This window comes from Rhodnius prolixus, unplaced genomic scaffold, assembly GCF_049639745.1.
Source record: "Rhodnius prolixus isolate KJV_2025 unplaced genomic scaffold, Rpr scaffold_7, whole genome shotgun sequence".
Taxonomy (NCBI): Eukaryota; Metazoa; Arthropoda; class Insecta; order Hemiptera; family Reduviidae; genus Rhodnius; species Rhodnius prolixus.
In genome coordinates this window covers 21,452,356-21,475,992 of record NW_027411582.1, presented here as the reverse complement: position 1 = coordinate 21,475,992, position 23,637 = coordinate 21,452,356, and the positions used below count along the sequence as shown (strand labels likewise).

At 33.1% G+C, this 23,637-nt stretch overlaps 1 protein-coding gene across 20 annotated transcripts in view; it reads left to right on the top strand.

Moving 5' to 3' along the window:
• mmd (disintegrin and metalloproteinase domain-containing protein mind-meld) overlaps positions 1-23,637 on the top strand; it is a 374,487-nt gene that overhangs the window by 72,864 nt on the left and 277,986 nt on the right. For all 20 annotated transcript variants that reach the window (XR_012454178.1, XR_012454177.1, XM_074114424.1 and 17 more), the window contains exon 2: positions 18,689-18,837. Coding sequence is in view for 18 of the 20 variants with exons in the window: in XM_074114424.1 (XP_073970525.1) it covers positions 18,689-18,837 (149 nt within the window). In the remaining 2 variants the exon portion in view is untranslated. The remainder of the gene's footprint in view (positions 1-18,688; positions 18,838-23,637) is intronic.

Genomic DNA, 23,637 nt, shown 5'->3' with positions numbered 1-23,637 from the left:
TTTTCCATAAATTATTTCAAAACTCAACCACAATCGCATGTTTATTAGAATACAAATTATCAATTCAATTTCCATCCGTTCCATAACACTTTTGCATTAAGAGTTCTGTAACTATCTATTATAGAATTAACACTAATATTTCCGGACATAGCTGTAAAAATTCATTGGCAAAGTTAATAAAGGATCTCAAATTAAAAATACAAATTGTACATGCGAATGAAATAAGCTTTAATTTTTTGCAAGTACGTATTACTTGGTGATTCTTATTTTGTTTACCTCATTCATTTATTTTTCTTGGAGAAGAAGTACCATTATAATTACAAGAAAAAAGGTTTAATAACGATGTGAAGAGAACATAAGTTCAGTTTAAATTAGCTTGAAGCTCCTTTTTAGAGGTATATAATCTTAATTCTAACTACTATAAAGAAATTAAATGAGCTTGCTAAATGTTTTTACTGGCCCATTCATTCTTTTACTTTGCAAGAGTTTATGTTAAATATATTTTAATAACCTCTCTTAGAAGTCTGATATTCTGCAAACTTTTATTTTTATTTTTTTTATTCTAATTAAAAAACTTTTGTATGTTTTTTAATTTTGTATTCAGAAAACATTATTTTTACCAAAAAAAACTCTCAGATGGCCATCTTTTCCTTATTACTAAATTTAATTTTCTACCATTTAAAAGACTCTCTAAATTTTGAATTATTCTTCCTACAGCTAACTTTAGTCACTATTATTGGTTGTACATCGACAAACCACTTAGGTGGAACCCATTTATATAGTTAAAACGAGTTAAACTGATTGAACAGGTAGAACAAATAATTGGCACAGACAATCGAAGATACCATTAGTACAAAAAACTGTGGTAGATTTACACACTTGAACTGTATGTGGAGGTTTCAACCAAAACTTATAAAGAATCCCAATTAAAAATTACAGATAGTCCAATTTTCAAATGTCTCGTAGTCCATGTTTATTTTTAAAGATTTCAAAATTCATGTGTAACTAAATGTTGAAAATTCCTTAACTCTCTTCCATTCTGTTCAATTTTTATCGTAAAAAAATTTTTTACCTCTACGTGGATTCCAGATAATCCATTAAGTCGCCATTGGCCCTGTGGCCCCTTCCAATTCCAGGGAGTGTTGTATTCAGAGGGCAGCTTCTTTACATTCTGATATTTTGGAATTTGGTTCGTTTAAGCTAGAGGTTCCCAAACTTATTTCGCCCACCGCCCACTTTGAGGAACATTTTCTAGCGCCCCCCTAAAATTTGTAATTTTACCACATCTTAAAAAGTCACAATCGCAATCATTACTTTAATTTAAATATATGTAATACCAAATGGGTCTTATCCTGTTTCTGAGTTCAAACTTACATTTTAAATGAGACTGTTCTAATGAGAGCAATAAAATGGCAACTTTATAAATAATATTTAGAAAAACTTTTATTCAAATTAAAACAAACATTTCAATTTAAATTTTAAAACTAATCTAATGTGAAGGATGAATCTGTTGATTTTTAACAAGTTTGGTTAATATCAGGCTCGAATTTACTCGAGTCACAGAGTTCGGTAACATGCAAACGATTTCTCTTTCTAGTTAGCAGAGTTGCCACAGCATTAAATTCACGTTCCACACAAATACAACAATGGAAATGCAAGCAAAAATCGGTGTTGGCTTTTTGTAGCCCAAAATTAACGAAAAACAACTGAAATAGTCGATGTAGTGTAGTAAGTAGGTTTTTGATTTTAGTTTAAAATATTAGAAAAACACAAATTAGCCATTGGCCCCCTCAATTTGCATTGGGCCTTTTACCATTATCGCCCACTTTGAGAAAGACTGATTTAAAGTGAACTTGAATAATTTTAAAGTCGTTTTTAGTTTAATTCAAATTGTAAATTTCCTAGAAAATTAAATTATGTAAACTAGGTAGAAAAAAAATGAATCTTATGTTTACACAAGGTTTTATTTAAATGCATTGCCATTACTTTGTTCTTATTTACTTTTCTTTTCAATAAAATCAAAATAGGAAGGTAAAATGAGCTAACAAAAAAAGAGCATATAAATGGTTAGAAATGGTAAAAAATAAAGAAAAAAAGATTAAGAAATTGTGGGTAGTTCTTTTTTTGTTGCTTTACTTCAGCCATGTTGGTCGTTAACTCCAGCAGTCCGTTTTTTTTCAGCGCACCACTCAGTCTGGCTCTAATTCCCTGGTCCTTCTGGCAGTCCTACTCGTAACAAATTCAGTTAGCTAGAGGGACGTTGTGCAAGCAAATTGGGACAGCCAGTCGACTTGTTGGCCAGAATACTGAACATTACGTCCTACATAACCAGTATGGCAGGCTTTTCCACCTCTCAGTGTCTACTAGCGCTCCAGTGAGTACACAGTTGTACCAGGAATGTCTTTCTAGCTGCAAGTGAGCAAACGTGAGACTTCCTATCTCCAGCCTGGAGTGTGGTTCTTAAACCACGTTCCTCACGTATTCAACATATCGACCATTTTCCATTGCTTTCTTTCCAAGCACTCTTGTCAAGTAGTATGGCACCAACTGTTGTTTTGTTAATTATTACCTTAACGCTACTTTTTATTTAATCTTCTCTTTCTACCGTAAGTTAAGAATCCTAAAACAAAACATCAAGTATACGAGGTGTGTTCAAAAAGTAACGGGAATTTTCGTTTTTTGAAAAAAATATTTATTTATTCATCTACATTAATATTGTCGCCTTCAAAGTAGTCCCCTTCGCATACAATCCACTTGTGCCAGCGCTTTTTCCAATCCTCGAAACACTTCTGAAACTCGATCTTTGTGATAGCTTTCAGCTCTTTCAGCGATTCGCTTTTAATGTCATCTATGCTTGTAAAACGACGGCCTTTTAATGTTCTCTTTATGTTTGGAAATAGAAAAAAGTCACATGGAGCCATGTCTGGCGAATATGGAGGCTGGGGCATCGTTAAAGTTTTGTTTTTGGCCAAAAATTCACGAACAAGCAATGAAGTGTGAGCAGGTGCATTATCGTGGTGCAAAATCCATGAATTGTTTTGCCACAAATCCGGGCGTTTTTTTCGGATTGCTTCACGCAAACGGCGTTGAACTTGTAGGTAGTACTCCTTATTGATTGTTTGACCTTGTGGCAAGAATTCATGATGCACTATGCCATTAAAATCGAAGAACACAGTGAGCATAACCTTCACATTCGACCGCACTTATCGAGCCTTTTTCGGTCTTGGCGATCCAGAATGCCTCCACTGGGACGATTGAGCCTTAGTTTCGACATCATATCCGTAAACCCATGTTTCGTCACCTGTTATAACACGTTTCAGTAGATCCGCATCGTTGTCGACTTCATTGAGTGACTCTTGAGCAACTTCCATTCTCCGCTGTTTTTGTTCGAAATTCAACAATTTTGGAACAAATTTTGCTGCCACACGTTTCATACCCAAAACATCCGAAAAAATTTCATGGCATGAGCCAATTGATATGGCAACATCATCAGGGACTTCTCTGATTGTGATTCGGCGATCGTTCATAACCATTTCTTTCACTTTTTTCACGTTTTCATCGGTTGTTGATGTGCTTGGACGTCCAGGTCGTTCGTCATCTTCAACGTTTTCGCGGCCATCTTGGAAACGCTTATACCACTCGTAAATCCTTGTTTTACTCATAGCAGACTCACCATATGCCTTTATTAACATTTCACACACTTTATTACACTTTATTTCATTTTTTACGCAAAATTTAATACAAATTCTTTGATCCATTTTTTTTAACAAACAAAAATCGCCAAGCTCGAAAAACACGACTAACCTTAACGGCTGCCACTTAAGAAGTAAACAATGAATATTACTGAAAATTTTATCGTACTTCAGGGGCATGTGTACCAACATAATAAAAAAAAAATTTTACAATCAGACTCTCCAAACCCGCGAAATTTAAAAATTCCCGTTACTTTTTGAACACACCTCGTATATAAGAATATTTCGCTGCTACGTACAGTATTGGTAAAATATTTATTAAACAACTTCTTCTTTTTTTTAACAAAGCCAGTTTAAATCAGAAACCCAAATAAGTATTTGTACGAGGTCTGTAAATTAAGTAATGAGACTGATTTTTTTAAAAAAAAGTTTATTCAAAAAGAATTACAATTCTATATTGTCACCTTCAAAATAACTTCCTTCTGAAGCCACACAGCGCTGGAGACGTTTCTTCCACTCCTCATAGCAGTGCTCGAACTCCGATACTGGAATAGCCTTCAGCTGCTCGGTTACAGCCGTTTGAATGTTTTCGACTGTCCCAAAATGAGTTCCCTTGTGATGATTTTTCAACTTTTTCGGGAAGAGAAAAAAATCACAAGGACTCAAGTCAGGCGAATAAGGAGGCTGAGGAGCCGCAGGAATGTTTTTACTGGCCAAAAACTCGTTTATTGAAAAGAGCTGTGTGATAAGGAGCATTATCGTGATGCAACACCCACTTGTTCTTGATGTTTGGTCTCACACGAAAAGTTTTCGAAGTTTTTCAAGAACCTCTCGGTAAAAGTGTTGATTGACCGTTTAATCTTGAGGTAGAAACTCTTTGTGGACGATTCTGTGGATATAAAAAAAAACAAATCAGCATGCATTTGATCTTCCACTTCGCCATCCTTGCTTTTTTTTCAATTTCAATAAAGAGTTTTTGGCCAGTAAAAACATTCCTGTGGCTCCTCAGCCTCCTTATTCGCCTGACTTGAGTCCTTGTGTCTTTTTTCTCTTCCCGAAGTTGAAAAATCACCTCAAGGGAACTCATTTTGGGACAGTCGAAAACATTCAAACGGCTGTAACCGACCAGCTAAAGGCTATTCCAGTATCGGAGTTCGAGCACTGCTATGAGGAGTGGAAGAAACGTCTCCAGCGCTGTGTGGCTTCAGAAGGAAGTTATTTTGAAGGTGACAATATAGAACTGTAATTCTTTTTGAATAAAAAAATTTAAAAAAATCAGTCTTATTACTTAATTTACAGACCTTGTATATTTAAATTATGAAATAAGTTAAGTAATAGTTACCTATTTTTTCAGGCGGGCTTCACGTCCAACTACCAATTAGGTGTCGTGGACGGAGGCGACATGTAAACATACTTTACTACAAAAGTTCTCGTATTAAACAAATAAATAAAATTATACTAACGAGATTCAATTAGCGAGAAATCGGTCCAGAACAAAAAACAACTCCGTCGTTTTTACCAACGTTTCGACAAATTTATTGCCTTCATCAAGGGCCAGGATATTACAAATTAAACAATACAAACAATTTGGAATATTAAAACCACAAGACTACAAATACAATATATTAATACATCTTAATAATACTATATGAAATGAAATAATCATTGGAACTTACAATTTAAAAACTGTGGCCACTCAGCAAAGTACATTTATGAGATAAATGCTAGAGATCAAGTATATAAATATGGCTTTTATTAAAATAAAATATTTCCATTTCTAAATGATTAAAAGGAAATTCTTGAATATTAAAAGGCTTATATTTTCCATGAAATATTGAAAAACCTTTCAACAGCTTTCATTATCTAGGAATTTCCATTTTATTCTTTCAAGTCTTTTTCATGCTTTCCCAGTAATTTATTTGCAAAATTGCTTTTACTCCTTGTTATAATCGTCGTGATATTTTTTTGTTTTTATTAATGCTTGTTGAATGAATCCTCTATTTTAAAGTATGTCATTAATGTGCTATTATTTCGCTACCTCTTATCAACCAATCGAACTGGCTGGCAGCTTGTTTTAAATCTTTATCATCATTTCAATCAGCTTCATGTTTTCTTGTATAGAGAATATAAACAAAATCTATTTTACCGCTTAAAATTAGACTGAAAATTTAACTGGATCGCTGTGCTTCCACTTAGTATGAGAAAGAGCAACACAATTTCTCAATAAATGAAATTATTTTCAGATATTTAACTTCTTTATTCGCCACCACTGGGCAGAGTCAGGCGAAGGTGTTTATTAGAGGCTATTCGCCGAGGCTGACTGCAGAAATAATCCGCCAAAGGCCGTGGGACTATAAGGATTATTGTAGGCCTATTAACTGCAGGCTCAGAAAACACATGCATCGCATGGGCCTGGCAGGTGATAGCTTTTGTAGGTTCTGTCAGGAAGAGGAGAAAACGGCACTGCACGTGTTGCGTCAGTGTGAGTGGCTCGTATGGCTAAGGATGTTACTTCTCGGAGAAGAAAAACCAAGGCTTGTGAGCTTTACCCAAGAGTCGCTCTCCAGAATTAGGAGTCTGATCAAAAGGGCGGGTCTGGAGAGCGAGCTTTAGAGTGAGAGGAGCCACATTTGATCTAAAAGGGTCGCAGAGGCATAGGCCTTGAAGCCGCCCTAGTTTAATCTAATCTAATCTAACTTTTTTATTACCCAAATTTTAGATTTTGACATAGTATTTAGAAATTTCATGGCAACATGTCAGAAAACTGTTTAGAATCAGGTGGATTAATTTGTAGTTACTTGTTTCAATTTGTATGTACGTATTAGAGAACGTCTGTTACTATTACATACCATATAAAAACAGAAGTGTACAGAATATTACGTCTGTGTGAGTTGTATTAGAACAACAGAAGAAGGAGAAGTAGATGAAATCCCTGTAGTGGCCTGAGGATTTAAAAGTAGAAAATGACGAAGGGACCGCCAGAGAGTTCCCGGGATGATTGTACGGTGAAGTGAGGTAAAGGTGTCTGTGAGTGACAGCCAATTAAATTGGCTGGTAACTGGGATGGTTTAGACTGGGTTAAATCTTTCTGCCGTTGTATTGGGGTAGACAGCTGGGGATTTAAAAGTATTAATCAGGCACTGATTAACGTTCACTAATAGGATTGTAAATCTCAACGCTGCCGTGATTGTATTTTCCTTTCCCCCCCTCTCCTTCAGCGGGATATAAGCTAGTTTACAAGTCCAGTTACATTTCTTTCACTAATGAATACGCCATTTTGAAGAACCCTTTTTTTATTATTATTTTTAATAGATTACTGTTTTAATATTCTTTTATAATAATATTTGGATTGGATCTTTAAAAAACATAACTTTCTTTAATAAAAGTTTTATAGAGCAAAAGTAAAAAAAAAAATTAAGTAAAATGTCGAAAGTAGGGCAATGATGCCCGATTTTAATGCTTAAGGTTCACTTGAAATAACTTTTCTTTTTTGTTTAAATTCAAAGAAAATTTTAGCAATAAAAAAAATTCTAAGAAATTTAAAACCAAAACTGCGAATATTTGTTAGAAAAAAGTCATACAGCTCACTGAAAGGGTGAACTGTGCTGAAAAGAAGGCACCAACCAATCCTGACTGAAAAAAGCCTAGATGGTTTGCTCTGCCAAAATAAAATGGGTGAACTTTTTTTTTTTTTACTGAAATCTACAGCTTTCAGCTTTCATTAAATCTTTAAACATCGTTAAATAATAGCCCTAAGCAAAGAAATGTACAAAATGAACAATAGGTGAAACATGACCCACAATTTTCTTTTACCTACTTCGCTAGAAAATAACCATTATTCCTCAATTTTCTGAGTACCCTTACCATTATTCGTATAGAAAACAAGTCATTAAACGAGAAAAATGTGTAATTTTTTTTTATATTTTTATTGAGAAAAATTTTTATTGCATAATTTGATACTTCATTAAATTACCTACGGTAGTAAAATTAGTAAAAAGAAATAAACTATTATTTTTTATAAAAAATAATTAACAATAAAGAATTGGCCAATTACAGTGAAGGATTGTTGTGTGAAAAAGTGGGTTGGTCGAAGAGCCAATCAGAAGCGAGAACTATTTATAAAAACCACGCCTATCCTACCACGCCCTCTTTGGCCACGTAATAAAATGGATACTTTTGACAAATGAAAGTATTAGCCAATTTTATTTAAATTAGGAATTTTTTGCTATAGAATAATACGAGAGCACAAAATTACACAGAGTTAATATTAAATAAATAACTTCTTTAATGTAAATAAATAAGTTGCACTTCTGGTTTACAAACATTCATTATAACTTGCTGGTGTGTACTTTATTTACAACTGGTGGGAATTTTAAGTATAAATATAATATGTTTTTAATAGTTTATAAAAGGAGGTATAAATATTGTTTAATGAAGATAAATACAAATAAAAATTTCATTTAACGTTAATTTTCTCAAGCTAAGTGTTATCTTCTACTTACTTCCGCCTGCTAACTTCCTACTAGAAATAACATTTACACCAAACAGGAAGTAATAAAAATAAGTAAACATAAGGAAAGTTTCCTTTTCATGCGAAAACTTAAACAAAACTTTGGTTTGTTAACTATTAAACGGGTTATTGGTGATTTTTTTTTTTTGTGCTAAAGATTACTAATACTTTTCGTGAAAATTATACAAATAGAAACAATCATTTTAAAGTTAAAGTGGATGAAGAAAATGTTTACACTTGGTACCCGTGTTTAAATAAATCTGTTGGGAACACTATTAATGGGATTTTTAATTTTATTCACAAATTTTATTTAAACTGCGAACATTCGAGTCATATTTAATTATTACCAAAAAAGTATACAGTTTCTAATCTTACAGTCACTGAAATTTAACCTTACAATGAAACCTACTTCCAGTACTGTCTTAAAAATAATTTTTACTAGTAAAATGTAAAGAACCAAAGTTATTCATCTGTATGTAACCTAAGTTTTGAGCAAATTATTGACGCCATTTTCTTTAAGAGTGATCAATCAATTGAGTAAAAAGAGTACTCAAGGTTGATTGATTTTCTTTAAACTCCTTTTAGGTTATTCGGGTAAATTCTGGGAACAGTACAATGCCGCCAATCAGTTAATAAACTAAGTTCTATTCACGTCAAAGAACGTTTCTTCCCGAACGTTTTTCAGACACTTTAAAAATGGCTTCCCAAATTAAGAATTTAGAAGAATTTTCTAAACATAACTTGAACGATAAACAGGTATATTCTTTGAATTTTATTAACATTTCACTCAAATAATTAATTTAAACAATTTATATTGAATAAAATAAAACGTACAGGCTGGCTGTTCATGGTATTCTGAACATAACCTTTACAATGTTAATTACTCAAAAAACTACTAATTACAATTAAAAATGCTCACAGAGTTCTTATTTTAACTAAGGAATATTAATTCCAGTAAATACTTTCTACTCAGTGAAGTAGATCAGCAGCCATATTAGATTTGATGAAAAACATTGACATGGAAAAATGGGAAAGAAAGAAAAATATATTTTGAAATCTCTGATGCTCACAGTGAATGGTGAGATCAAAGCAATTTAATCTTTTACCACATCCTCCTTCAGCTTCACAACATGGGTATGTCTTTTTTGCAAATTGAAACGAGATTTTCTGTTGTTGTCGTACATCAAAATTTGTACTTCTCTCTGCGCTCTCTGCTTTAATTAATTAAAGAAAAAGGTTATCTCATTGAGATAATATAGAATTTCAGGATGTATTTACTGTCTCCGGAGGACCGAATATCATTTCATATTCGTCAGAGACATAATTTATTTCTTCTCTCGTTTTGTCAACGCACAAACTCTATATATATCTCTTTCTGTCAGTTCGTACGATTTTCGTCATTTTTGTCTATCTGTCAGTTCCATTCCACATTCTGCGCATTCTGGAATAGCCTTCAACTGGTCGGTTACAGCCGTTTGAATGTTTTCGACTGTCCCAAAATGAGTTCCCTTGTGATGATTTTTCAACTTCGGGAAGAGAAAAAAAGTCACAAGGACTCAAGTCAGGCGAATAAGGAGGCTGAGGAGCCACAGGAATGTTTTTCCTGGCCAAAAACTCGTTTATTGAAATTGCTGTGTGACAAGGAGCATTATCGTGATGCAACACCCACTTGTTCTTGATGTTTGGTCTCATACGAATGACCCTTTTTCGAAGTTTTTCAAGAACCTCTCGGTAAAAGTGTTGATTGACCGTTTGACCTTGAGGTAGAAACTCTTTGTGGACGATTCCGTGGCTATCGAAAAAACAAATCAGCATGCATTTGATCTTCTACTTCGCCATCCTTGCTTTTTTTCAATTTCAATAAACGAGTTTTTGGCCAGTAAAAACATTCCTGTGGCTCCTCAGCCTCCTTATTCGCCTGACTTGATCCTTGTGACTTTTTTCTCTTCCCGAAGTTGAAAAATCACCTCAAGGGAACTCATTTTGGGACAGTCGAAAACATTCAAACGACTGTAACCGACCAGCTGAAGGCTATTCCAGTATCGGAGTTCGAGCACTGCTATGAGGAGTGGAAGAAACGTCTTCAGCACTGTGTGGCTTCAGAAGGAAGTTATTTTGAAGGTGACAATATAGAATTGTAATTCTTTTTGAATAAAATTTTTTTTAAGAAATCACTCTCATTGTTACCAATAAGTGTTTTTGCTACATAATCTCCGCGGGTCTCAACTGCTAAGAGATCTCACGCAACCTTGCGAATACGATGCAATCAATAGCAATCAATCATGTTATTTCCACCATTATCCTGACAGAGAGTACACAAGAGTTTATTGAGTTTAAAGTTCTACTCCCCCCAAAAAAGGTGTACATGCAAAACATGTATTCTACTTAAAACATCTGTCAGAAAAAAAGATAAAGGAGACATGAAAAATGGTTGACCCTCCACAGGAATGAAATACATAATTATTTTACATTTATATTCTGTTAGCATTTTTATGAAGGAGTTTGAATTAAAAGTATGAAGTTGGAATGAAGTCGTGCTGTACAGGAAGGGGGTGTATGTTTAGTAGAAGGTTGATGGGGGAGCTAGCACACCCTTTACTTTGTAGTCGCTCTGTTGGTAGATTGGAATGGGGAAAAAAAAGTAGTTTAGAGATTACATTCTAAATCTGGCTCCAAACTTCCTATTCCAGAAGGCCTCCATACACTGCTGTGTACCACCCCCAAACACATTCTGCCATCCTCCACATCCAACATGAAACCGGCTGCCCGCAAATCTCTTTTCAACTTCTCCTAACCATCTCTGCCCTATTTTTTTTTTTTTTTCACCCACCATGCGCTTACCCATCTACAACTTGTCTGCAATTCACCCTGTAGCCATATACCCATGCTATGTAATTTCAAATAAATATGATGTTTGTGTTAGTAAGCGGTACTCTTCCATCTTGCTTTTCCCCTCTGACAAAATATACACGGAAGAAAAATCTCTGGAGAATATTACTTTTTTTTAAATGGTGAAAATTGGAATTTGTGGATTAGAAGTTGTTGAAGATATTAAGAAATAATTCCTAGCTGAATGAAACTGATTTTTGACAGTAATGAATCGAAGTTGTCAAAACTGTTGATTATATGTATAAAATGAAATATCTTTGATTTTGTTCGCCAAAAAAACCGTATTTATTGAATCCATAACCTGGTTGTGAACTGATTTTATTCGCCAAAATAAGCATATTTATTAAATCCATAACCTGGTTGTGAACTGATTTTAATGCCAAAACAAGCATATTTATTGAATCCATAACCTGGTTGCGAACTGATTTTATTCGCCAAAATAAGCATATTTATTGAATCTCATAACCTGGTTGCGAACTGATTTTATTCGCCAAAACAAGCATATTTATTGAATCCCATAACCTGGTTGCAAACTGATTTTATTCACCAAAACAAGCATATTTATTGAATCCCATAAACCTGGTTGCGAACTGATTTTATTCGCCAAAACAAGCATATTTATTGAATCCCATAACCTGGTTGCGAACTGATTTTATTCGCCAAAACAAGCATATTTATTGAATCCCATAACCTGGTTGCGAACTGATTTTATTCGCCAAAACAAGCATATTTATTGAATCCCATAACCTGGTTGCGAACTGATTTTATTCGGCAAAACAAGCATATTTATTGAATCTCATAACCTGGTTGCGAACTGATTTTATTCGCCAAAACAAGCATATTTATTGAATCCCATAACCTGGTTGCGAACTGATTTTATTCGCCAAAACAAGCATATTTATTGAATCCCATAACCTGGTTGCAAACTGATTTTATTCACCAAAATAAGCATATTTATTGAATCCCATAACCTGGTTGCGAACTGATTTTATTCGCCAAAACAAGCATATTTATTGAATCCCATAACCTCGTTGTGAACTGATTTTATTCACCAAAATAAGCATATTTATTGAATCCCATAACCTGGTTGCGAACTGATTTTATTCGCCAAAACAAGCATATTTATTGAATCCCATAACCTGGTTGCGAACTGATTTTATTCGGCAAAACAAGCATATTTATTGAATCTCATAACCTGGTTGCGAACTGATTTTATTCGCCAAAACAAGCATATTTATTGAATCCATAACCTGGTTGCGAACTGATTTTATTCGCCAAAATAAGCATATTTATTGAATCCCATAACCTGGTTGCGAACTGATTTTATTCGCCAAAACAAGCATATTTATTGAATCCCATAACCTGGTTGCGAACTGATTTTATTCGGCAAAACAAGCATATTTATTGAATCCATAACCTCGTTGTGAACTGATTTTATTCGCCAAAACAAGCATATTTATTGAATCCATAACCTGGTTGCGAACTGATTTTATTCGCCAAAATAAGCATATTTATTGAATCCCATAACCTGGTTGCGAACTGATTTTATTCGCCAAAACAAGCATATTTATTGAATCCCATAACCTGGTTGCGAACTGATTTTATTCGGCAAAACAAGCATATTTATTGAATCTCATAACCTGGTTGCGAACTGATTTTATTCGCCAAAACAAGCATATTTATTGAATCCCATAACCTGGTTGCAAACTGATTTTATTCACCAAAACAAGCATATTTATTGTATCCCATAAACCTGGTTGCGAACTGATTTTATTCGCCAAAACAAGCATATTTATTGAATCCCATAACCTGGTTGCGAACTTTCATCCTTCTTCAAATTAATCAGGTATGTAATTAATTAGTCTAGAGATTTCTACTCTACTAACAATTCCATCTCGTATTACACTTGCTTACATTTAGAAATTGGCAGTTTATAAAAAAAAGAAATAAAAGCTGCTGTAATGTGGGTAATTGATTTTTCATTTGAATTTTTATAGCTACACATGCAAATAATTTAGGAACAAAAACAATTAATAATATTGGCCACGTTTCCAAGTCTTGCACTCAGGGACCGCCCTTCTCAATTTTATTTTATTTTTTTTTAAATTTTCTACGTAAAAAAAATGAAGCTGTTCATGATTTAGTTGCCTGATCACTTTGAAAATCATTTTCACTTTCAAATCACTTTGAAGTATGAAGAGAAAATTATGAAAAATAAACAAAAGGAACTTATCTATAATTTTCTAAGATGCTTCCGTAAAGCATGTTTAGGTAAGCCGATATTTTGATTTTAATTGTTTACATTTTTCTCACAGCCATTAGGTTAATAAAAATACAATAAATAATAGTGTCATTCACAGCCATCAAGATATTGCACCTGGACAGTTAAAAATAAGTGAATATAACCTATTTTTACGCCAAAAAAAATTGACGTGTGCTGTGTCATGGACACGGACGTGTGTTGTACGTGAATACGTTTCCGTAACAGGTTATATTTTTTATATAAAATATTTTTATTTATGTATTTAGGATGAAATCAAGGAAACAAATCGACGATCGAACACAATCTATGCCTATACAGTCCGTTGTCGATGTAGAAGCGATTTCATCATCCACTTGCATAATTTCAACCGCCCTAGCTGCAGATGTACTGACACTGTCGTTGATCCGCTCGGCCGCATTCATTCATTTACGTTCCCGGCACAGCTTGACTAGGTCATGTGGTGTTTTATTATTACCATTCGATTGTTCTTGAGAAGCCCTTTCCGATCTCTGTATTTGGTTTTGGCTTTTCGACGCGTATAGGCCAACATTATATATTTTTGATAATATTTTTTTATTCTAACACCTTATTATATTCACTGTCACTATTTTACACTAATGTATTATATGCAATCGATAGATTGTGACGACATCTGACGATTAAAACTTAAACGAACATCTTAGCTTCTCCGAGTCAAAAGTTATACTAATTGCAAATCTCGATACTCAGCAAAATGATCTCAAAATGTCGGCGCTTCCCCCTCCACCGCGCGCGATGCGTCATAGTCCTCGCTTATCGTAATGAATTCTTTGATCCTTTAGCTATCCAGTGGTCTAATTTAATTTTGGATGTAGACGATAGATTCGAAACTTTAATGCCAAACTGTATCCCCCGATTTTGTTATCATTAGGTTTTTTGGATTGCCACCATATGATTCAAATTTAAAGACGTATTCACGTCAAAATTACCTACAAGAATCAGAGTATTTTTTATTTGTTCAGCATTTAATTTTTTTTTTCCTTTATTTTGTACCACACTCTCTAATTTGTAATTGCCAGCGCCCCAAACCGTTTAGCTAATGCTATCTAATCCATTTATTGGAACTACACATTGCCATTTCTGTTTGTTAGATTGAGTTGGTTGGCAAACCTGCCACCCCATTGGATGGTCCCCCCATTGGAACTAATTGCTAGCAACTAGCAACAATTAAAGTGGTGGCCAAACTGTGAAAGCACTAGGGCCATGGCAAAGGCAGTTTTAACCAATAATTGAGACAAGGCCACAAAACCCAAAATTGATGTACCATCTGCATTGCCTACATCAAATTGTCCTCCCAAACCTCCACAATTGACGGTCCAATTTCTATTCCTCTGCAGTGATTGTAATTTATATGATTAACGTGTTCTCTAATCATTGAAGTTAAAGTCTCTAATAATAGAAACAACAAGGACAAAAAAAAGTTGTCAGTTTATTTAGAACTGTTACTGGCCAAGCTTTGCTTCAATAATTCACAGTATGACTGCGAAATACTAGGACACTGTATTGCAATAATTACTATTACAAAGAAGAATTTCCTTCTAAAATTGAACTTGACTTTAACATTCAATCCTTAACTAAGCTTTAACATAAATTCTTTTGAGTTGTGCTTTTATTTGTATGACTTTCATCAATTTTACAACTCTAGTAAAGCTTAGTAGAAAGCCGATCTTACGTCGTACTTTAAAGAGATCGTTGCTGTAGAAATTCACTGATGAATGAATCGTTGGAGAGACTTTCGTTAATAGGCGATTACTTTTTGTCAATACAGTATGTTTTGTCAAGAAATTGGTGGTAGAAATATATAGTAACTTTGTAATCATATTCTAAGTATAAGATGGCCTTGTTATAAACCTGTTCCATGCAGAAATACGGCTATTGGGAGCGATAGACCTGGAAGCGTTTCCACACAATAGCCATGTTATTCCAGTTCTCTAAACACGCTAGAATTCTAAATAGAACCTTTCCAAGACCTCTTTTAGTTTTTTTTTCACTAGCTATTGGATATTATGCTTCACATAATCTTCCGGTGTCCTGCTATCGTCTACCTATCAATTCAGTGTCCACCAATAATGCATGGAAATGGGAAAACTGATTTGTTATCCTTTCTACTATAACTGACAAATCTCTCGTTTCCTTTCTTTATTTTATCTCTCTTTCTAGCTCGCTTTCTCCCACGAAGTCTCACACCTACACATATTTACAAACTCTAGGTTTATACCAAACGGTTAAATTTTAGAGGTTTAGCTAATTCGTTCAAATTTCAAACCTTTGTACCTCTCTTCGTATTGTTCAGAATTTAATGAATTCTTTACCGAATTGTAAGGAAAAGTTAGAAAAGTTTACTGATACAAATTGCAAGGTTTTAGTGATAATAGTTGATGAGATATAGAAGGTTCAATTTTAGAGGTTTTGCTAATTCGTTCAAATTTCAAACCTTTGTACCTCTCTTCGTATTGTTCAGAATTTAATGAATTCTTTACCGAATTGTAAGGAAAAGTTAGCTCTAAAACTGATACAAATTGCAAGGTTTTAGTGACAATAGTTGATGAGATATAGAAGGTTCAATTTTAGAGGTTTTGCTAATTCGTTCAAATTTCAAACCTTTGTACCTCTCTTCGTATTGTTCAGAATTTAATGAATTCTTTACCGAATTGTAAGGAAAAGTTAGCTCTATAACTGATACAAATTGCAAGGTTTTAGTGACAATAGTTGATGAGATATAAGAAGGTTCAATTTTAGAGGTTTTGCTAATTTGTTCGAATTTCAAACCTTTGTACCTCTCTTCGTATCGTTCAGAATTCAATGAATTCTTTACCGAATTGTAAGGAAAAGTTAGCTCTATAACTGATACAAATTGCAAGGTTTTAGTGATAATAGTTGATGAGATATAGAAGGTTCAATTTTAGAGGTTTTGCAAACCGTACAAATTTTAAACCTTTGTACCTCTCTTCGTATTGTTCAAAATTCAATGAATTCTTTACTGAATTGTAGAGTTAGCTGTACAACTGTTATATTGCAAGGTTTTAGTGATAATAGTTAATGAGATATAGAAGGATATATTTTAGAGGTTTGCAAACCGTTCAAATTTTAAACCTTTGTACCTCTCTTCGTATTGTTCAAAATTCAATGAATTCTTTACTGAATTGTAGAGTTAGCTGTACAACTGTTATATTGCAAGGTTTTAGTGATAATATTTAATGAGATATAGAATAAAATTACCTAAATTAATTATTTCAATGAAGTATAATGAAATGTTGTCTATTAGCTGATTTGTGTACCTTCTGGCGTTTAATGAACCGTTACACCTATCTTTTTAAACTGTAAGTTTTTGGTAAAGAGATTCTATATTCTAGTTTGTTCACACAACTTTCAATCTGTAGGTAATACTTATTCCTTTAGTAACCCAAAACTCAATCAAATCACTCAACCAACCATCGAAAAGTTTACGCCGTGTGGTCTCTCTAAAGCTAATTGTTGTCTAATGAATTCTAGTGCAATGTCACATCCATATAATTATGCTTAGTTTACAATAGATTAAATTAAAATTGTATTCTTAACTTAATGAGAATACGTGATTGAAGTAGTATTACGTGCACATAAAATTGTTCAGATCAAATATGAGTAAGGATGTGTCCTTTATGGAATCAAATCAGTCAACGTCATTCAGTTGATTTACCCATAGCACATGCCATTCCTCATTCTATCCCAATATGTTGGAATCTTGTCAGGAAATGGGAGATCTATTGGTGATAATACAATGGTGATTAATTTTGGTAAGGCTGCCATGTCACTAGTCATTACAGTCAACCATATTTGGCATAAGCAATAATTAAAATAGTACATATACTTAAATTGATTGATTAGAAAAATTGAATTCAATACAATAAAAAAAATGGAGCTATTTATCCAAATCGAGGTATATGGTATTCTGACCATAATCCTCTTCCCTTCACAGGGTAAGCTTGATTAACCTGGAAGCCCTTGCATTGCAGACATTTGTAGGAAATGGAGGAATGGTAAAATGGTACACCCAAGATACTGCAGCCGTGCTTATTATACTATCTCCTTGAAAGGGATACAAAATCAAGTCCCCCCTCTTGATAAGGTCTAGGATTTTACCCCACTAACTAGTGGTAAATACAACGGTAATGGCAAAATAATCTCCTCTAGTTTCTGGGTGCAGCATGCCGATTGCACGCCAGCAAATAGAGATGCTGTTTCCTCCTGCTTCTCACTGTGACTGCAATGCAAACCCTCCAGGTTAATCAATTTCACCTAGTGAATAGAAGAGGACTCCAAGTCCCTCTAGTTGGATAAACCTCACCCTTTACAAGATCTAAAATTTCCTACCAGTAGTTTTTGCGTATCTCTTTTCTCTGGTTTTTAAGTGCCAGAGGCTACCTTTCAAAAACCTTTCTAAGTGCAAACGTAGCTCCTGAAGGATCGCGATTCGTAAACGTTCCTTTGCAATAGGTAAGAATGTGGAGGATGTCATTTCCTCATTCAAACAAAACCTACATCATCAAACCAGCAGACCCAGCAAGTTCAAATGTCTCCTGAGACTGATCAGATCCATTAAGACTGTCAGAGCCATGGCTTAGCAGGTCCGGCTTATGGCTGGTATGGCCTTAATCCTTGCATGAAAGATGTTCACTTTTCCCTCCTAATCTTAATTATTGTAAATGGGAACGTAAAGCAATTATAGGATCCAAATGATTGACATAAAATTAGCACTAACAATAAGACTGCATTTGTAATTCTTAGAGTGCAATATTCTTCAATAAAAATGAAGAATTCTTGTGGTTATAAAGTGAAAATATCATTGCCTCAATTTTTTTTTCTCTACAAATAAATAAAATCAATTATTTTCTCTACAAATGAATAAAATCAATTATTTTCTCTACAAATGAATAAAATCAATTATTTATGTATAAAGTGTTAAAGTGAAAATATCACTGCCTCAATTTTGTTTTCTCTACAAATAAATAAAATCAATTATTTTCTCTACAAATCAATAAAATCAATTATTTATGCAAAAGTGAAAATATCACTGCCTCAATTTAGTTTTCTCTACAAATAAATAAAATCAATTATTTTCTCTACAAATGAATAAAATCAATTATTTATGCATAAAGTGAAAATATCACTGCCTCAATTTTGTTTTCTCTACAAATAAATAAAATCATTTGATTTCTCGACAAATAAATAAAATCAATTATTTTCTCTACAAATAAATAAAATCAATTTTTTTCTCTACAAATAAATAAAATCAATTATTTATGTTTTTTGTTGCAGGCGAGGTGGAAAGATTGTTACGACAATACCGACAAAACCAAGAACTGGTGCGAAGTATCGGTGCACACTACTATCAGATCATATATCCCGTCCAGTTGCGCCATCACGAAAAAATGGGCATCTCGACCAGGGAGGTAGGGGCACAAAAGGTATGCAGATGTTCTTTAGTTATTGTAATTATCTATTTCTCTTGCAAAAAAAAAAAGGCGCATTATTTTATAAATCAAGGAATTAGTTTGAACCTTTAAATATAAGATATTTACCACTTAAATATGTGATGGAAGATTTACAATATTTTTTTGGTAATTAAACGCAACTCTCACAAAATTACCAAAAAATTATTAAACCTTGTTTGTAACAGAAGTAAAATTATTTTTTAGCACTTTTATCTATGCTTGTGAACATCTAAAGCTCTTAACATTTGATTATTACTTAGAAAATCACTCGGAAAACTACTTGGCAATATTTTCAGTAGAAAGGGAAAGAAAAAATACAATAAAAATGACCTATCGCGTGCTCTTCTTTCTCTTTGATAACAAGTTAAAAAATTGAAATATGATTAATAAATATCAGATTTTGAAATGGCCTAGCACCTTTAATTTTGAAGAAATCGAATTGCGGTTTCCGGTTTCTTTCATAATATTTTGTACTTTTTAAAACTGTGTACATGAAAATGGAGGTCATCTGCGAACCCTTACTTTTGGACGCGCGTCTGCCTCGCACAAGTTCAGGAATCTAAAATCAAGTCACATATTCTGAAACTAGAGGTGATGGGTAACAAATTTTTCTTCTACTATTTTTTGCTCAGATCAACCGTTTAAGCATGAAATTATTTACTTTCAATTGGCTTGATCAACCTCCCTGTTTGATCAAAATGTAAATATTGTTCTCACAAACCAAAAGTTATTAGATTTCGGTGATAAATATAATAATTTGATTTTATAGCTGCCTCAGTATCTTAACGACTTACGGTTGTTTTACATTCCGTTCAATTATGTTCGAGAATTCCTTTAACAACGTCTGGTTTAGTTAATTTTATTAAAACATTTCCACTTTATGGTATATTCATTTTTGCAGAAAATGGCTATGACGAAATAGGCCGTACGTTATACTTGTCTTTGCCAGCATTTTTATATTCTCTAGCAACTTACCCATACATCATTTCCACATCTTACAAGCTTGCCACTCATACCTGTCCCCCATAATAATAGTAATATTTTTTGCCTTTTAATAAATGACTAGCAATTTTATTCGTCTCATCATCCATGGTTGTATATCCATCTTTTTCTCTGCAGTTTAGAATACTCTTCTTTTTTTTTTCAGCCTACTTCATCACAATCTTACTACTTCATACTTCATCCTAATGTATATCCAATTTCGTTATCATGAAGGAAAGTAGAAGGATTTTTAATAAGTAGAAGATTTATTCTTGCAGTTGTGTGTTTGTTGTGGTGTTAGGTCAGATTGAGTGGATGAAGAATAAGTGGAGGAAGCCTCTCCTGCTAAGAAAAGGTCCAGCAATCTTGCTTTTAGAACGGAATTATTTAGCTGTGTATCAGAATAAATTATTTTTTTTTACTTTTTTTATCCGTCTTCTCCTACTTTTTTTTAATAAAGAAATATTGCTTTTCCTTTGGCCTTCATACTTTTCCTTCCTTGTTACTTATTTATTGGCATTTCCTTAATTTAATCAACAGTTAGGCTTCCTGGAAGGTTATAATATAAATATTAAATGCAATTAATTTGAAGTTATACATTCTTGGCAGCAAATTAATCTTTTCTTTCCCCCATCAAATTATCATATCTTTCACAGATATTTAGTTGCTTATTTAAAAACAGTGTATTGGACATCTAAAGATGGTTCTGGGCCTGAATGAGACCCTTCATTAATAATGGTTGGTGCTGTTAATTTATGGTTGCAACAAGATTTCAGAACTTTGAAAAAATCAACCATCTTTAGATTTTAATAATAATTTATTTGTCTAAACATTGGTTTTTACAAATAGAGTTAGATCAGTACAAAATCTTATACAAAATGATAATAACTATGAAAACAAACTAAGAATGTAAAATAAAGATCAACTTTAATTACAGTTCTTATAACAAAATCAAGGCTTTAATTACATAATTATAAAAGTGAATAAACAAACAAAGGAATTATGTTGGAAACAAAAACAAATAGAACAGAAAATTTCAATCAAATAAAATAGAACAAAAGTTCAGTCCAATCTTTCTGACTTGGTGCTGAGAAATTGAGAATGAGAAATACTCAGGACTGTGAGTATGTTTTGGCAAGTCACAGAGTTATTTGATTAATTTAAAAAAAAAAAAAAATTATTTGCCTAATTCGGTTGTCTTCAGACAACTTATTAAGGTTAAAAAGTAAGATGGTAGGTACTATTCGATTATGGCCAGTGATATATGCATCACTCAGAATCGTTGTAAAATATTTTATTTATTTGCCTAACCTTAAATCATTTAAGATCGATATGAATCGATATATTTACACGACTGTGAATGCTCCCTCAGTTCTCTATTAAGTGATCTTCATTACCTTCAAAAAATAAACAATATTTATAATTATTTTCTACACGGCATGTCCCTAAGGGATCTTATAAATTAATGATTTCCCGTTATCTGTTTTATTTGATTCACCCTAAATATTCCTTTTTGTTTATTTTTATAAATTTATTTTCTTTCTATTATCCAGAATTTTCTGTTCTATTTGTTTTTATTCCCAACATAATGCTTTTGTTTGTTTATTCACTTTTATAAAAGCCTTGATTTTGTTCTAAGAACTGTAATTAAAGTTGATCTTTATTTTACATTCTTAGTTTGTTTTCATAGTTATTATCATTTTGTATAAGATTTTATACTGATCTAACTCTATTTGTAAAAACTAATGTTTAGACAAATAAATTAATATTAAAATCTAAAGATGGTTGATTTAGCAGGTGAATGTTCGGCCGTTGAACTGCAAACTTCTGAACAAAACGAACTCTGCATTGGTAGTTAAAACTCTTACTGTTACTACTATTCCATAAGGTTGTAACCAAAAAATTTTCTTCAAAGTCCTTACAGTTAAGTCACATACAGTGGTACCTCGGTTCTCGACCACAATTCGTTCCAGAAGTGCGGTCGAGAACCAATTTGGTCGAGAACCGAAACAATTTATCCCATATGAAATAATGTAAACTATGTAGTTTATTTCGTTTCTAGGCCCCGCTTTACTGGCCTAATTTTTATATTTTATGTAAAAACATGAACATAAACAAGAAATAAGATCTAAAAGTGTAAATATAAAAACAACTCGGCTCATCTCGGGTGTTCGAGTTCCAAATGTTTGTTCGGATTTCAGGACAATATTTACTCAAATTTCTTGGTCGAATACTGATTTGTTCGAAAGTCAAATCGTTCGAAAACCGTGGTACCACTTTCTTACCAACATTATACAGCTTTATAACCGTAAAGTACCCTGAAATATAATCTGTAATACTGTTCAAGAAAACCTAATCCCACATCGAGAACTGACCTAAAACAAATTTATCTAAAAAAAACAAATAAATGGTAAAACGTATCAATTTTAAATTATTTTAAAGAAAAAAATATTTTTATTGTACCAAAACTTTATTATTTTGAAAAGAATAACCTCTGTATTAGGGAAGGGATTAGCTATGCGGTTAGCATATTCGATTCCCACGCTGAGGTCCCGGGTTCGAATCCAGCTGCTGGTCCTTTAGATTTTCTCTTTCTATAAGGCTTCTTAAAACTTATTTTCCAGTGATGGACAGTATTGTCTGTAGCAAGGAAACACTGTCTGTAGGCCTGCAAAAAATAAATAAATAACCTCCATATTATATTCTGTGAAAAGTGTTAAAAATAGTTGAGTTTACAACGTTCCTTAAAAATTTTAATTAAACTGAAATGTTTTGCTACAGTAAAAAAAAAAAAGCTTCAGGCGACGTTAAGCTCTCGTACCAGCATTTTAGCTCGAGCGTAAAGCAAGCTGTAGAGAGAACTGAAATCAATACTGTAGTAAATCTGTGATGCGACATTTACACCAGAGAAACTACGGCCAATGTAAATATGTTTGTTGCTCTAAAGGCATTTAGAGCTACTCTATTTAGAAATCAATGCTTTAGTGGTAGTACAGGAAGTTGGAATTAGAAATAGGAATTGGTTGACAAAAGGAAAACATTACCCTAGCAGGTTGAGAGGCTTGAAATAGGGTTTATACTAAAATGCGAGAGAGCGAGTGGAGGGGGAAGCTTTAATAAATGGAAGTAGTACTTCTGTTGAACTTGATTATAATTGTTAATTACTTGTTTTGTCGAAATCTACTAAGCTTAAAACTCACCATCCATACTGTACAAAGACTATTCAGTACAACCTGGAGATCTACATTTTATTATAAAGGGAATGTTGGAAGGCCTAATCTATCCCTTTCTGTAATCTAGTTGAGTATAGTATAACAAAAGGGTAATATGGCAAAAAGTTTGCTCATTTAAATTTAACATTTTTTAATACTTTTTTTTTCCTCTGCTTCCAGCAGATTAATGAGTCCTTTGAGGATGCTGTAGCCAGCTTTAATAAGCGCCATTTTTTTATTTTTAAATACATACATATGGGAAGCACTTTATTTCAAGCTGGTACACAAATATCCCCTCTAGAAGTACAATAGATGATGTGGATACTAACCTAAGTAGATGTACTTAATTCTACTAGTTGAAATATTATGCAAAATAAATATTCTTCCTATATTTACGCTTATCTTTCCTTTTTTCAAAGATTTTCTGAATGCTTTTTACATTTATTTTTATCATTTATTAGACCTAACCGTGTAAAACGCTTGTAGGGAATTCTAATAAGAGTAATGCTTCATTATGTAATGTACTTGTGAATAGAATAGTAATCTACGGCTTGATTAGTAATTTCTTTTATACGAAGAA